The following is a 17,500-nucleotide window of genomic DNA, read 5'->3' on the forward strand; positions in this document are numbered from 1 at the left end:
ATCACTCACCACTTGAAGTTTCGTCAATTTTAGAACTTGTTATCACCTAGCAAATGGTTCTTAATCATATCTACAGAGCAGATTTAAAAAGCAAAGTGATTATACGCTCGTCGCAATTATAGCTCTGCAAATAGAAGCTCTGTTACATTTTCATCATTGTGATTAAAAATAAATTACCTTGTTAGAGCCATGATAGATAGAACAACGACACAACTATCAAAAGTAAAACAGTATTCATTATTTACTGGATATAATTATTTTGGAAATGACAAATATTAATGATTTCAACTCCCTAGAAATGACCAGATACGCGAGTTTCATTCATTCAATAAGAACAAGGAAAAAATATTGTACATGCATATATATTACAGTGAAGCAAGTGTGGTCAGCACAATGAGGACATTACTCAATATTCAAATAGAAGGATTTATGCCAGTAATGCGATAAGCTCTCGCTAAAGCAGTGTCTTATTTCAAACCGACTACTAGTATCTCATACAAGTAGGTAAGTTTAAACAGTTTAACTTAATGTATAATCAACGCACAAAGTAATGGTGTATATAACGCCTCCAACTGAAATGACGCAACGCCATTGGTCCAGGACTGGTCACACGGTGACCCCATAATTTTCCGTATTGGGTCACCAAATTTATATTGTACCAAAATCGCGTTTATTTTCCGATTCAGATGAATACTGTGATCAATGAATGAAACGTTTAAACATGGAAATAGGTTGTCTACGTGATATATACGTTACGGGGCTAGTTTCCTTTGCCACGTATATCCCATATCGGGTCACCTACTAACCCCTTAACTTATTTTAACCTAATTTCACTGTAAACATATAACAATCACTGCTAACCAACCAACGACATGGAAAACTTACCGCCTCCTACATATAGAATACTACGACAACGGCGACAGGCTACTGGTTTTACTAGCACTACTACTACTTCTACTACTACTACTAAATGTGCACAACACACTTACCTTCAGACGGAGGCTCTAACCTATACCTGGATGGTCATTTTTCTATACTTCGAGAGACAGTTATTCTATACAGAACAATGACCTTATTTTAATAAATCAATAATTGAAAATGTTCTGAATCTTTCAAACATACAAATAATAATTATATTATATTTTGTATGATATGTAACGTAGGGTACCAGTCGAGTTTAAAAGTTTTATTTGCAAAATAAGTGGTCAAATATAAACCCTGTATTGAGAACAGAAACGCAATAGAACACACAAAAAAGTATAAAATAACTATTTGAGAACTTTAGTGTAGAGAACACTATCATAAACATAGTACCGCTACCTCAAATCACTTTTGATTAGGATGATGAACCATAAAATGTAAGTTGCCTTCAAAGCAGTATGTCCCGTTATAAACAAATCCAAGTTCGCTTTTCACAAACTCTTTATCGTGAAGACCATACTCCAGAACCCGGCATGATTTAATTATTAAGAAATATTACACACCACTGAGGGTCATCATAAGAACCAGCCAGTCAGCCCCTAAAGGTGTATATAGACCGAGGCGTAAGTATAACATTGAGGTATTAAAATTGAAATGCACATATTCTAAAGCTAGTTAAAACACGGCCTGTAAACGCCAGCTCCACCACTTTACGGTGGTGCAAAGAAAAAGAGCTGTCGACACTTCCGTGGTGGAGCTGTGCCCTATGTTTACATGAACAAACGTGAGTATGATTTATATTTTATTTGATAATTTCATTCAACGGACATATTTCGGAAATCGGAGAATGTGGTACCGTGTAAGAACACTTCTACTGTAGGCTTGTTACTATTTCGTTTCAATATTGTGCAAACTATGGTGCCAGGAGCTTTTCTCCCGAATCAGACTTGTGCATATTTTGAGATCTGATTGCATAGCAAGTACATTTCGGTGCTTACACACCCCGTAAGAACATTCTCACGCATGCAAACAGAACTGTTATGTATTGTACCTAAGCCGGAACACAACAAAACTAATAAGCACTTCTTAAAAAGGAAAAATGCACATATTTATAAAAGTGGTGGCGCTGTTGCCCTAGTGGTGGCGCTGTCGAGTAGTGGTGGCGCTATCGAGTATGTTTTGCGTATGAAGTAATATAAAAAGTTAACGCTTTCGGAATAAATACTTAAGTTGCTATGTTTAATATTCATTGAACATTATGCTGGTTATGCATACTACTTGCGCAAACAAAACTCTTCGCGAATTATCTTAACCTTACTTAAAACTATTTCGAAAACAAACGGCTAGGTGCTGTTAATTTTACCATAGAACTATAAGTATCTATCATGTGTGTCCGGTACGGATGGAAAAATCCGACCCGAGTGCACGCTCGGATTTTTCGGTCCGGACCTGAAAAACATGATTATTATTTTTTTCTTGCAATTCTAAAATTATCAGTTTGTATAAGAATTGACGTAGAAAACGCACTTTTGTACATTTTACCAAAAAGCGCTTGAAACCTTGTTTACTGACGTCATAAAGCGCAGTAATTTTAAATCACTATTGATTTCAAATAGTAACTATTTAAATCGCGTTTTTACGATTATTCATTATCTGTTTTAATTAACTGCATACTTATTTATTTGATTGCGCTTTATTGAAATGAAATAATGTACTTTTCATAAACCATACAATAAAAGAAATAAGAACAAGCGCATTGTTGCGCGTAGCTCATCTTACATGGGGGTGTAAGATGCGTTTTTCCAGCACTGGACAAATGACCGGAAACACACGTCCGGTATGCAAGAATACCTCCCTCATAACCGGATACACATGATAGATACTTATAGTTCTATGGTAAAAATTAACAGCACCTAGCCGTTTGTTTCGAAATGGTTTTAAGTAAGGTTAAGGTAGCTCGCGAAGAGTTTTGTTTCCGCAAGTAGTATGCATAACCAGCATAATGTTCAATGAATGATAAACATAGCAACTTTTGTATTCATTCCAAAAGCGTTAACGTTTTATAATACTTCAAGAGCAAAACATACTCGATAGCGCCACCACTACTCGACAGCGCCACCACTAGGGCAACAGCGCCACCACGTTTATAAATATGTGCATTTTTTCTTTTTAAGAAGTGCTTATTAGTTTTGTTGTGTTCCGGCATAGGTTCTATACATAACAGTTATGTTTGCATGCGTGAGAATGTTCTTACGGGGTGTGTAAGCACCGAAATGTACTTGCTATGCAATCAGATCTCAAAATATGCACAAGTCTGATTCGGGAGAAAAGCTCCTGGCACCACAGTTTGCACAATATTGAAACGAAATAGTAACCAGCCTACAGTAGAAGTGTTCTTACACGGTACCACATTCTCCAATTTTCGAAATATGTCCGTTAAATGAAATTATCAAATAAAATATAAATCAAACTCACGTTTGTTCATGTAAACATAGGGCACAGCTCCACCACGGAAGTGTCGACAGCTCTTTTTCTTTGCACCACCGTAAAGTGGTGGAGCTGGCGTTTACAGGCCGTGTATTCAGATCAAATACAATATCATATTTACTGTTTTCCTATTCAGATCGCATACAATATCATGTTTACTGTTTTCCTATTCAGATCAAATACAATATCATATTTACTGTTTTCCTATTCAGATCGCATACAATATCATGTTTACAGTTTTCCTATTTAGATCAAATACAATATCATGTCTACAGTTTTACGTTTAGAAATTTACTGACTGCAGAACTCAACCGAAGGTCTGTCTTCAAAATGTCTTTAATTGAGGCAGAACAAATGGCAAAATATTACAAAAAAGGGATGTAGTTATAAACTCATATTGTTTGAATACCATTGTTGATAGCCCGTCTTTTAGACGAATATACGATTACATAACAAATACACAATGCATTGATTGCGACAGCTGTCAGATTTGTTCATTTAAAAAGATAGGAACAATCAGTCATTTTTGTCATATCGTTTTTACCATACAACTTAAATGACTGAGGATTCATCAGGGACGGTTTTTGTTTCATTGTATATTCAAGTTTCATTAATTCAATGCACATATTATGTAATGGAAGAACAGTATAGTCAGGTCGTTATATGGAATTTGAAAGCTATACCATGATGGTAGAATGCTTAATTACTATAAATGACATTTAAAACACGACACCTGTCTTTTACTGACTAAAATAATGTCGATATATATTATATATTCGAGGGGTGTTAGGAAAGTTTTAGGAGAAATGCTGCCATCTTTTTATTTCTTGACAGTTCCGAAAAAAAATGGCGACTTATTTTGTTGTTATGGTAACGTCGGATATGCGTAGGCGGGGCACTATTATATCAATATCGAAACTGTCTATAAAACAACGAGTTTGTTTAACATTTATGGTCCTAATTAGCTCTGCAAATTAAGGTAACGTATGTTGACGTTATTCAGGAAATCTACTGGACGTTCACGATGTCATTTCCGGTCTGCAGAGTAAACAAGTAGAGGCATTTAGTTTATTCATGAAGAATGAGTCCTGAACAACGATATTCCGTCAAATTTTGCGTCTTGATGGGTAAAAGCAGACAAGAACATTGTCTATAATCCAAAATATGTTTGGTGCTACGGCTATGTCTTAGCTTGGATCTATGAGTGGTACAACACCTTCAAGAAAGACCCTACGCGTGACGCAGTAGATGATCCAAGGGCTGGACGTCCCAACTCAGCGTCAGGAAAAGCAGATGAGATTGGGACGTTATTGAGAGGTGACCGGAGATGAACTGTTCAGGATATCGCATTGAAAGTTGGACTTGGGACTGCATCTGTTCATGATATAATCACAACGCAGCTAGGCATGAGCAATGTTTGAGCTCGCTAGATTCCACATGTTCTCATTGTCCAGGCAGCAGGGAGTTGCTGGCAGTAACTCTTTTCTGTTTTTTTACAGAAGCCATGATAACAGATTCCTAGAACGTGGGTTAGCCTTGGTGACCCCAAAACTAAACAAGAAAGTTCTGTGTGGAAGACTCCGAATTCTCCATCACCTACCAAAGCTTTGGTGAGGACGTCTGCGAAAATAGTGATGTTCATCGTATTCTTCGACATGAAGGGCGTCATCCTAAGCCTCGCGGTACCCTCTGGAAAGACGGTGACAGCCATCTTCTATTCAAAGGTTTTAATTATTTTGTATATATATGCTGTACTTAATGTTTTTTACGTAATATAAGATACTACATGTAAATCTAGCACATTCATTAGTTCAGCATATAAATAAATACACAATTACCGCTTTTAGGTTCTGCGGAGTGACTTGATAAGAGCAGTTAGGAAGAAGAGGCATGAGTTTGTCGGCAAATTCTATCTTCACCGTGACAATGCACCACCCCATACGTCTGTCGTTACTTAGACAACACTAGCTAAATAAGATATTAAAACTATACAACACCCCCATACTCTCCAGGCCTAGCACCATGTGACTTTTGGCTTTTCCCACCATCAAGAACGAGTCGAAAGTCTTACGTTTGTACGACGTCAATGAACTGGAAGTGGTGGATCGGGAGTGTGTCAGGAGAATACCAACAGAAAACTTCAAGAACTGCTTTAAAACTTGCATGAGTTCCCAGACACGAAAGGTGTGTGAAGTACTTTGAGAAAAATTGACATGCTTATTATGTTCAATATTACGACAGAGATCTCCTGCAACTATTTATACATTAAGTTGCCCCGCTCACGTTTACATAACGTGGCTATGATGATAATTACATTTCATCCTCATTTTTAATTTTGTTATTTTGCTTACGAAGATGACCAGAAGGTTTAAAGAGCTATTTATGTTTAATGAATTGTGTACAAATATTAAGAAATAAGAATGGTTCTGAACCTTAAACACCCCTCGTATATACATATATCTAGATATAAAATCGAATGATATCATACAGAGCTTATTTATTGACTGTTACAGACGGTCTTATGTACACCTTTGCTATCTTAAAACAAACAAATACAGCAATGATACTTTGACAGGATGTTGGCGATGTTCGTTGTAAAGTTTGTTTGAACAATATGTTTTCGTGTCTCATGTCATATGGTAACATATCGTGCTCATGAGCGATATTCAACGTAGACAGTAATATGAAGTGATGTTATTGACGGGTATCCGTAGCATGTGTTCAGAATAGTATTTAAGACAATTGTTCGTGTCTTTCATTATCAGTGTTTGATGGGAATGAGCCAACGTTCTTCCGAACATCATGCACTTATTTAACAAGCGACGTTTAGTATTCTGGATATGTATCGTAACTGTTGGAAGTTTATGGGTACATATATATGGTAGGTTACTAGTATTTTGTTCAAAGTTATCGTTTATTTTGTATATTGAGTTCATTTCGTGGTATTTATCGCATTTTCCTGCGTTTATGCTGTTTGAACGCTATACGTCACCAGAGCAAATTCAACGAAGAAAGCAAGCACTTATTTCCAACGGGGTCCAGTTGTTGTTGTTTTTTATTTGCTGAAGGGACAGCACACTGAAGAGGGAGTTCATGGATACAAGGAAGTCCGGGTGCGATACCCTAGCTCTTTTTGAAGAGACCCCTTGGTTCTTTTACGTGCTCGGTGTAAAGAACCGATACACGGGGTACAACTTTCCTGGGTTAAACCAGTACTGAGTACACCACTTTTCCAAGCACTACCCTTTAAATGCCAAGGGAGCTACTTGTACCAATTTTAACGTCTTTCGGTATGACGCGGCCATGGATCGAACCCACGACCTCCCGCTCCGTAGGCGGACGCTTAACCACTGGGCCACGGAGACAGTTAATGCAGCATAAACGCAAGAAAAAAATATGATCAATAGTTATATTTACATTTTAAAAGAACTTTTTATTGTGATTAAACATTAGCAGTATATTCTGCAATTGCGTACTTATTTTTAAAGAAGTGTAGCAGACAAGATACGTTTGTATAAAAGAATAGCTGATTTTGTAACGTCGTATATCATTGATTAAATGACGTCTCGCTTATCCAATTGGAGCGCAATATTGAAATAAACAATGACGTCATAATACCTTGCGTGTTATACAATATAAAAGTTTTATCTACACAAAAGACTTGGCAAATGTAAATAAATTATTATGAAACCAATATTCAATATATTAAAGACGATCTTTTAAATTAGCTATGTGCATTTGTCCTAATAATATCATATTTATATTTAGAATAATTGGGCTTCAGTATGTAGAAAGTATTACCATTTGCCCTAGATTTTCTTTAGGAGATCAACGCAATTCATAATATAAAACACGCCAGAGATTCTATACAACGCTGCAGAAGATTTGAGTTTTAATCGTGATTAATACTTATTAAAATTGTAGATATAAAGATAGCTTGCAATTTTTCGTGAATCCATACTGTATGAACATATATAACATATAACATATAACATATATAGTTTATTGTAATCTAAGGCCTCCGGCCCATAATACAGTTATTCATACATATATTTTTAACAACATAGATATAATACAATAATGAACAAGACATATTTTAAAGCAATGATATATCAATAATATTCTTGAAAACTGTTTTAAACAATGTTTCAAAATGCAAAGAATCAACATTCTTGCACATCAATATTGCATTCATAACTTTCCGGTATAAGAATAAGATGCATATATGATAATAAGGCACAGGTGAATAACACTATAGCGAGTTATCATTACGTTTAAGAAATGTTTCTCTTGTTATAAAAGCGTTGTGAATATATTTTGAAATCAGTACAATACTATTTTTTACACTTCTGACATAATGTTGTAGAAAACTGATTGTGTGGGAATAGACAAAATCCAGTTAGATTTGAAATATTCATTTCTCAAGTTTGCATACAACGGACAAATCATGAACATGTGGAATTCGTCTTCAATAACATATATATGTTCGGACAAACAATATGGGCAAAATCTAAATTCTCGCTCAATATTCAGGTGTCGACCCTTTTCAATCATCAGGGGGTGACTTGAGCACCTAAAGTTCGACAAGTGTCTTTTCAATATATATGATAGATCACATGATAAATATCGTTCAGGATCAAGAGCAGTTTTGAAATGTTTATAATTGACTGCCTTAGGTGAACACAGTTAAGTAAGCTTGGAAATTACCCACCAAGTTGAGCTATATCGAAGTTGCTCGCGTGCCCTACTGCGACGAAATTTAAATATCCAATACTAAGAACGGACACATAAAAAATGACCGTTTATGCAATTCTTTGTATTATCAATAAACGTGATACAATTTAGTGGAAAATGACCAGTAAATGTTTATACCTTGTACCATTAAGTGAATGAAATGTTGTTCAAACCAAAACGCTAGTACTTCCATGGAAGTAAAAAAAACTTGCAAGAGGTGCAAGATATATATCCTTTGAGCACGATCTGTAAGGGTATTGTCTGATTTCAATAACGACGTGTACATTCGTAACACTCCTACGCACAGGGTACAGAAGGTAGAAAATTCAGCTCTCTATGAGCTTATCAAATAATGCTCACACTGAGCCAATTTCTGACCGCTGTGCGCAAGAGTGGTAAGAACAAGTAGCAGATTTCTCGAAAAGTGCTTATAAATTTAATGTAACTGAAAAAAGCCCCTTTTTGTGTTTAAGTATAATTTGTGTAATAGTCTCATTCCGAAGGTGTTTTTAGAAATTTAAAAGAAACTTTATTAAATATTGTTACTATTTTAATGGTGAAAATTCTACTTTAAACAACTGGCTGGGCTAAATCAAATGAGACACTTAAGCTTGTAATGCTGTTTCGAAAATTCCGGCCCCAATTTCTCGAAACTTCTTAAGCTTAACAGGATTAAGTAGCTTATTTCAATTAGCAAACATACATATTTAAATTGAATTTTGATGAATAAAAAATGGTTAATTGTGATAATCATCAAGATGTTTCCTATGAAAAGTATCGAAAATCTAGAAGATGTTAATATTACGAAATTATTGAAAAAAAAAAGAATTAGTAAGGTTAGCTTAATCCTGTTATAAGGGACTTAAGAAGGTTCGGGATATTGGGGCACGCTCCTAATCCCAAGCTCAGTTGGTTCGACCGTCGATGGTTTCATCCTGCACTATTTCAGTTTTGACTTATTAAGCTGAAACATACAATTAAATATATGTAAAATTAGCGTTTTTCCTCAATAGTCATAGATGTGACAAATTTCCAAAAAGCAATATAATGTAAATACCAATTGTCTTTGTAGGCAACGGACTGTTTCAAAGTAAGAGATTATTACATCAGAATAAAACATCACATGGTATAAATGAAGACAAACACGCATCTCGTAGCACGGAAACACAAATAACATCTCCAAAATTGCTTGTTGATGACCACTTGACGTTGAAGCATCCGATTGACTCCATTCTGAACGCCCATTTCTTGGACGATTTGCCATGTGAAGTTGGGTTTCAACAAGAGTACGAGGTTGATTTTCCAACAGAGAAAACTGCATCGCCGAAAATTCCACACGTCATTCACCAAATATGGATCACTACATCAGAAAACATGACTACGTCTTCGCAACAGATGGTACCCGCTCAATTTATAGACAATATGAAAACGTTTAGAAAGTTTAATCCTTCCTGGGAATATATGTTTTGGTCCTATGCAAATGGAAGATCGTTGGTAGAGCGATTTTATCCAAACGTGCTTGATTATTTTGACAAGGCACCAGAATCAGTTACAAAGTCAGACCTTTTGCGGTATGTTGTAGTACATAAATATGGTGGACTTTACGCAGACCTTGATTCGACCTGCCATCGATCACTAGATCGCGTAACAATGAAATATTCTTGTATATTAGTACCAGCGCCATTTGAAAACGCTGCCATCTTTGTAAAGTGGCCGTATCATATATGTAACGCAATATTTTTCTGTCGACCACATCACGATTATTTTGGATTTCTTATCGACAGAATCTCCGAAATGTCAACGATGTCTTCCATACCGACATTTAGTCTTGGTCCACATTTCTTTACTTCAATCTATCGCCAGTACCAGAATATCAGCAGAGAAGATATCTACAAAGTGAATGTGACAGCTAATTTCACTTCGCCTTATTTTTATAAAGGGCATATATCAGAACTCTTAAGTAACGGATTATACATTCCTAACACTAGATTTTTCCTCGACCAACCGCACCCGTTTCTTAAAGGAAGACTCGCCAAGGACTGTAAAAATAACCAAAATAATAGCCTACTTCTACAGCGCGTGTGTTGTGTTCTTCAGCTAAGGGGATTTGAACGCCAACCTGGAAGATATACCTTTATTTCGCATGCGTACAGTTTTTCTTTTGCAGGTTTTAACAAGAAAAAATATACAAACTATGTCTCGGTTATTAATGTTATAGATTAAGGGAAAGGTATTTATTTTATGATTTACGGTGGCTTATAGGTATTCTTTTTATTATGAAACTCCATGATCACACAGTTTTAAACCTTTCATTTATAAGGCAGACTCTGTGTGATGCTCGTAGTTTCAAACAATGACTGCATCGTATCTTTGAAATGTTTTTGCATTATGAGCTCTGAATTTATTCCTCCGTCTGCAGAAAGAGTTTGGATCCCTTATCATTGCAGTACTTGGGGTTTACCTATAAGTTTGTTATTATTTGTTTTATTATCAAGTTTCCTCAAGTTTATGCATGCTTTGATAAAATTTACCTTTAACGTTTCTTCTTTATTTAGGATTGTTTGGATAAGAGTTAGTATGTGCACGTAAACTGGTTTAAACCCCCAGTAAATTTACATTTTACTGACCGTTCCAAGGCGTTACCTTTTAATCCTCAATAAACATACCGTGTTTTATATATATTATATATGCACTTTGCTGTTTGTGGAGTTTAGTGCTGTTCTTCCATGTTTCTTGTTTGTGATTTTTTTTGTTTTGTGTTCTATGTCTTAAGCATTTACCAAGTGACATTAAACCGGGTTTATGTTTAAACGTTTTGCTAATGTGCTTGTTTCTGTAGTTTTTCACATAAGTATATAAACGTGAAATTAATTTAGTTTTAAGACAGAGACATCCATTTTGAATCAGTGAATCCATTTTGATATTTCACTGTTTTTTTCGGGATTTGACTTCCTTAATTTAACTACAATTGTAGTTGGTGGTTACGATAGTTAATAGAAAACATATGTTACCTGCTTTGAGTAGAAAATATATACAGTTATATATATGTTTTGTAGGCCTATGATACGAACAATGGAATACAAATTGTTAGTTGTCGAGATTTGATTTTCAATAATCATCATTACAGTTGAAATGAATCACATGCTTTTATGTTATTTTCAGTATAATCTGCAAACCCACCACTCATATTTTCTTAATGTAGACGAGAAACGAGAAAATCTCACCTTAACCCATAAGCCGACCTTTTCTTATTAGCTGCGATAATGGTCATACCTTCCGATAGACCTCGTTCATGGGTAAATGGCATGATCAATCCGTCGAAGAAACCTAGCTGCCCGAAACACGCAAATGGATATCATTAACAGCATCAACAATTAATGCAAATTAATTGCATCAGCAAAGCAAACAAACTTTTTAATCACAGGAAAAAAGCTATTTGCATACGTCTCTCAGTTCAATAACTCTCCATCCCACAAATACCAAAGAATCCGTATGATTTCCGAAGGCAGTGACAGTTACATCTAAAAAAAATCTACAATTATAATCAGCAGACACTTTGATTAATTGATGTTTAAGTATAAAGCCTTTTGTCAACATATGCTACAGGTCCATCTGTGACTAACTTAATGAAATATTGATGTATGTATTCATACGCAATCCAATAGTCTTTGAATCTTTGTGAGCAATTACAAAAACAGTTTTTTGTAAAAAGAGTTTGATATGTTTATGTTAATTGTTTGTAAATTGTGAGTTTATTAAATGGAATGCTATCTCGCTTAAACAAGTTATTGCTCTCTTTATTAAGTTTGATAACGATTCTGTGAAGAGTAAATATATTAATGAGCTATCCACCGTCGCATCGGCGTGTCTATCACATAAATCAAGTTACATAACTCTCTGTAACGTATAATGCAAATTGCGGAGTTATCTGGATTAAGAAGAAAGGTTAAAGCTTTGCAGGAAAACCACATTAAGGAACACTTATTTAGTCTAAGTCTAATCGTTTCAAGGCTATGACCCCAATATCTATTGATAAATATCTTTTCATGCATGTCTGCTCTGTCTGTCTTTTTTATCGCTTGTTGTAGGACTCCTGATCCATTTTCATTGAATTAAAAACCTACAATAACTATAATAAAAGATGACAAAAATCTTTTAAATTTCAATGCAATAAAATTTCAGTACTCACTAGATTGAATTATGTTGTATGAATAACCAATTAACAAAGTTCTACGTACTTTCAACCTTGTGTACGTTTTAATGCCCAAAAATAATACTATTGAGTGAATCGGATTGAGGTATTAAAATTAAAATGCACATGTTTAGCTATTTAAAAGCACAACAAGTCAACGTCGATGTGAAGGATAGTATTGGAACTTCAGCAATGAACAAAACACTGGCAAAAATATGCACTAAATTAATGAAAAACTAGGGTCACAATTGATCAAAAACGTTTGAGGATTAACATTCGTTTCAGGACACCGGGCATTGCCATTTTAAACGGGACATTGAAGAATGAATTCCCAAAATGGCATTTCCATGTTTTTACAACATCTGTTCTTTAAAGTATCAACGGAAACATACATTGAATGAATTTGAAATTTCATATGCGCAATACAATTGCGTGAAAGCGTTTAACAATCGAACAAATTGGTTTAAGGATTTGCAACTTCCTTAGAAGATGTGGTCACTAGTTCTTTTCCGCTGTCTTACATGGTAGGGTTTTGCCTTCAGTAAGACATTTTAAACGATACTTACCTGCTATTCTGGATTGATGAGCAGTGTACGAGCAAAAATTATTATTTGTGTGAATGCCATCTGATGATTTGATAAAATGTCAGGTCATATTGAAATTTAATGTACTCGCCAGAGTCGTCAGTTGTCAACACCAAGCTGTCGTTGCGGAATTGGTGATACGCCTCTAGGCCAAGGGTAACATAATCAATTTATACCAAGAACCACACAAATTCCGGAAGTACAATTGGGGATGTTTTGTTAATTATGCTTTGCTTGAAAGAGTCATCAACCGTGTCTGTTTGCACTGGTGAAGGCATTATCACGCACCAAGTTAATGTCTTTTTTTTAAATCCTTCAAATGCCTATTCAAAGTACTGAGAATGTTTAAAGTGTGTAACATACTCAGTTCCCCATTAGTAAAATATTGAAAATCGTGAACATACATGTTTACAGCTGTGAAATAATTATCAGCAACAGCAGAAATTTAAATCATGTTGCAGTACTTGGGACTCGTTGTGTCACTATCCAGTACACAGAAAATAACTATTTGGTACGCAAACTACTTAATTTGTATTTCAATCAGTCCTACAAATTTATATATCCCATTGTGCGCGTTAAAAACGTGCATAAAATCTCAAATTTACACCAAGAATATGCAACCTCTAATTAAGATTTGCAAAATTTCTCGCGGGAGGTGGTGTCCGAGTGCATATAGTTGTTATGTATCATGATATCTTATGAACTAGTTCTCTTAAGTGTGTTCAAATATCTCTGCATACCTTTTAGAACTTTGCTACCCTATGCTTGACAGAAAAATAAAGACCTTCAAAGCACATTAGTTAAATGCCCTCTATTATTAAAGTTTCCTTTCACATGGGTTTCGTTTGCCCTTTTCAAATATAGAATATATCATTTTGACTGTTTGAAGTTTGAAAATGAGTTTGAAATTATGCCCTTGTTGTAAGATTGCATATACCAAGTAAGCCATTAATAACACCTTTTGGCCTGATTACTCTTCGGAGAATACTTTAGCCAGTTTGATGTAACTTGCAACTCATACAATATGTAAGTTAACAGGTTTCATATCAACATCTTAAGCCGCTTTACAGTTGTTGTTATCATTTCTCCTTCAAAAGTTGTAGTTTACAGTTATGCTCGACGAATCGACAGTATATAGAATACGAAAACAAATACTACGACTACACACAAAAAATCTTCTTATATGCCAACTGCAGAAACAAAAAGCATAAACATAAACCCCGTACAAGCTTAAATAATCTAGTAGATGCTACTCGCGTTTAAAATAAAATGTATTAATTAATATAGTTTTCTAAGTTTTATTGTATATGAATTGGTAGAACAATAAATTTAGTTAGAATATGGCGTATTATCCGTTAGGTGGCGGATTAAAGAAGGTTTCGTGTTAACTTCAACAATTTTCTTTGTACATGACCCTGTTATGACTGACGAAAACCGGTCGAACCAGAATGCTCTCGAACAAGTGTTATCTGATCTGAAGCAAAAGCGGCAGGATTATTTGTTCCTCACAGACGAAGTTCATGAACATTCAGTGAGTGCTGCTAATAGCGTTAAGAAATTCAAATCAGGATATGACATATCTTGGCAATATCAGGGCAATAAACTGCAGTTTCATTTCAATAGCGATATTCAAGACATTGCTAAGCAGTCACTCTGGGCGTCAGAGCATTGTAAGTCTGATTATTGTCAGAAGCAGCTCAAGGAACTTCTTGACAAGGAGCATAAGCGCAACAAACTTAGTCGCATTGCTGACTCCGGGGACTGGGAAACTGTCCGACAATACGAAAGTAATTCCAGTAGCCAGTGACTCAGATGATGAGGCTAAAATTCACAAAGCAGAGTCACGCTTTCAAGAGGAAAAAGTCCACTTCATGATGCAGATCATCGTTGGGTCGTAGTTCTTATTACGTTCCTGCTTTTACTGAAAAGTCATGGGGAGCTTCTGCTTCCTTCGTCAGGTCGTCCGGGCATCAGTCGGACACCAGGGGCCACCTTTTCGAGACCACTACGGAACATCATACGGATCGGGATTCGCCGCCGGTTCGTCTTCCGGACCCCATGGGACCATGTTTTGCCAGTGGCGAAATTAAGTCGATTGCGCAGAAACTGTCCTTACACTGCAAGTATCCCACCAACCGCAACTTTTACGTCCGGGGACCAGTCAACAGTCCGGTAGTTTTTCAATATTGAAATTTGAGTATGATTATGACTTTGAGACATTTACTCACGAATTCTTTGAATACGAACAAGGTCAAAAGAACATTATTGTTAGGGGCAGATAGAGGGAAAATGTTCTATGTTGGCGTGATATAGGTTGTAATTATTTTATATTAGCTGTTTTAGAGAATGGGGATAAAATTCCCATCTTTTGGAAACATTTTCAGTCATTCAAACAGAATAACTAATCCGTTATTTTGGAGCCTGATTTTGTAACTGAGGTTATTTAGGATCTTTTATATGATCCTTTTTAAAAACAATTGATCGAAAAGTATGTTAGTGCACCTTATGTTATTAATCCTCTGACAGCTTTTGCACACAATTCAGGTACAAGAGATTTATATTTCATTTCAGAGTTGTCAATAAATATCTCTGGAAGCAGTCGGTTAAGTACAAATATGTCAAGGTGCCTCTCTCATTTCTGCGCAAAGGTTAATACATGATAAAATTTGATTTGACCAGCGCGGTCATTTGATAGAGATATTAAGGCCACACACAGAGTTTCTGGGGTTTTCTTGGACTGAAAAAATTACGCATATATTTTATTATCAGTTCTTAGTTCTTCCGGTTGTCAAGCGCACGTTACATGTGTCCAAGGTAACTTGTACATTAGGCATTAGAAGCGGTAGGAAATATGTTATTTGCTGTTAAGCAGCATAGGAATGTACACGTCAGAAAAGTTACTAAATGGTAAGAATATGTTTAAAGATCGTTCATTCATACTAGCTCTACATGTAACGGATGTTACGAAATAAACTCGGTTCTCAGTATTTCGCATGGCTAAATGTACTCGAATAAGTAAAAAGTCCTTTACATGGTGGAAATTAGTTGCAGTGTACAAGGTACTTCTTACAATCTTGCACATTCTTGAAAACCAATTGGTAAAACGGTTTACTGAGAATCAGCCTATAAGTTCAATGATCGTCAAAGGTTCTTTGGAACCCGAACTACAGGGTATTGTTTATGAGATTTTCAAGGTATGTATGGAAAGTCCATTTTACTCCAATTTGAGTGGATTCCCTGGTCTCAAAACGATGTGGTTGATTATTACTTAAGAATTGTAGATCATGATTCTTGGGGATTGTCGTTTTGAATATTGTATATATGATACAGGCAAGATTTGGCACTTTCAAGGTAGATTTCTTCGAGTCTGAGCACAACGCGAAGTTAAAGACGTTTAATTCCAGAATTTGGACACCATCATATAATGTCATTATTGCGTTTATAGACAATATGGATCATTTGTTCTGTTTGATCCACCCCTTACTATTATTCAGAGAGTTTAAACAAGATAATAGGTGATAAAGCGTCAGGTGTGATTGTTGTGCCATGCTGGAAGTCAGCGGTATTTTGGCCTTTTAAATGTCCGAATGGAAATTTCATCAGTTATGCAATTGACTGGTAATTGACTGGTTTGATTAGCCAACAAAGAAGGTTAATCGGTGATGTTGTATTTTTTACATGTTTTAAAGTGTAAAATTATTCAGTTCTTTGATTTTCATTTGGTTATCCAAGTGCTTATACACATATTGAGTCTTAAGCCAATAGGGGTAATCTTCTGACCATGTAAAATGTGCCAGCCAAGTTTGAAGAATCTGCATCAAGTCGTTTAAAGTCTTTTATCGGAAACGCGTGTGACCTTGACCTTGTTATTTTGATCCCAAATTCTGGGCTATCTACTGACCATGGCAAATGTGCTTATCAAAATTAAAGTGGCTTCACTAAATAGTTCAAAGTAATTGACGGGAAAGGGAAGCAGCCACAATAACTGCAACCGACGACGCCGGACAAAGCTTCCCAGTGTATATATACTTCATGCTTCGCCAGCAACACGCAACTAAAGATAGTTGCATGTGTAATTGTTATACCGTGATAGTGTGGGTGCCCCGGTAAATGTCTGCTTAGCCTTAGCATGTGCACTCAATATGAGGGTCTTTATAATTATTATTTTGGATACTGGTATGTACCTGTGATTTGCATACTATTCTTGTTGCTAAAATGCTATCAGTACGGAACACGGCTGGAATGTTGAAACTTGCGTTTAGACGGTACCTTGATATGCCACTAACGCTAGGAATTTCACTCTACATATGAAGGATTTTCTTAAACTCAGAAAACACATGGAGTTTATTTCGCCGAATGCAATAATCAACTGTATGGAACACGGCTAGAATGTTGAAACTTGCGTTTAGACGGTACCTTGATATGCCACTAACGTTAGGAATTTAACTCTACATATGAAGGATTTCCTTAAACTCAGAAAACACATGGAGTTTATTTCGCCGAATGCAATTTTCAACTGGTTTTCTATTGAAGATTGATAACATTGATCAAAGGCTTATTTGCCCATGTAACTTATAATTGT

The 17,500-nt window shown here is 35.7% G+C and overlaps 1 protein-coding gene across 1 annotated transcript; it reads left to right on the plus strand.

The window, feature by feature from the left end:
- Positions 1-5,980: 5,980 nt before the first annotated feature.
- On the plus strand, positions 5,981-11,886 carry LOC128225074 (uncharacterized). The gene is made up of 2 exons (XM_052935092.1): positions 5,981-6,289; positions 9,215-11,886. The coding sequence occupies exons 1-2, from the start codon at positions 6,211-6,213 to the stop codon at positions 10,363-10,365; spliced, it is 1,230 nt and encodes a 409-aa protein (XP_052791052.1). The 5' UTR covers positions 5,981-6,210; the 3' UTR covers positions 10,366-11,886.
- Positions 11,887-17,500: the final 5,614 nt, after the last annotated feature.

The sequence above is a fragment of the Mya arenaria genome, chromosome 2 (assembly GCF_026914265.1).
Source record: "Mya arenaria isolate MELC-2E11 chromosome 2, ASM2691426v1".
Lineage (NCBI taxonomy): Eukaryota > Metazoa > Mollusca > Bivalvia > Myida > Myidae > Mya > Mya arenaria.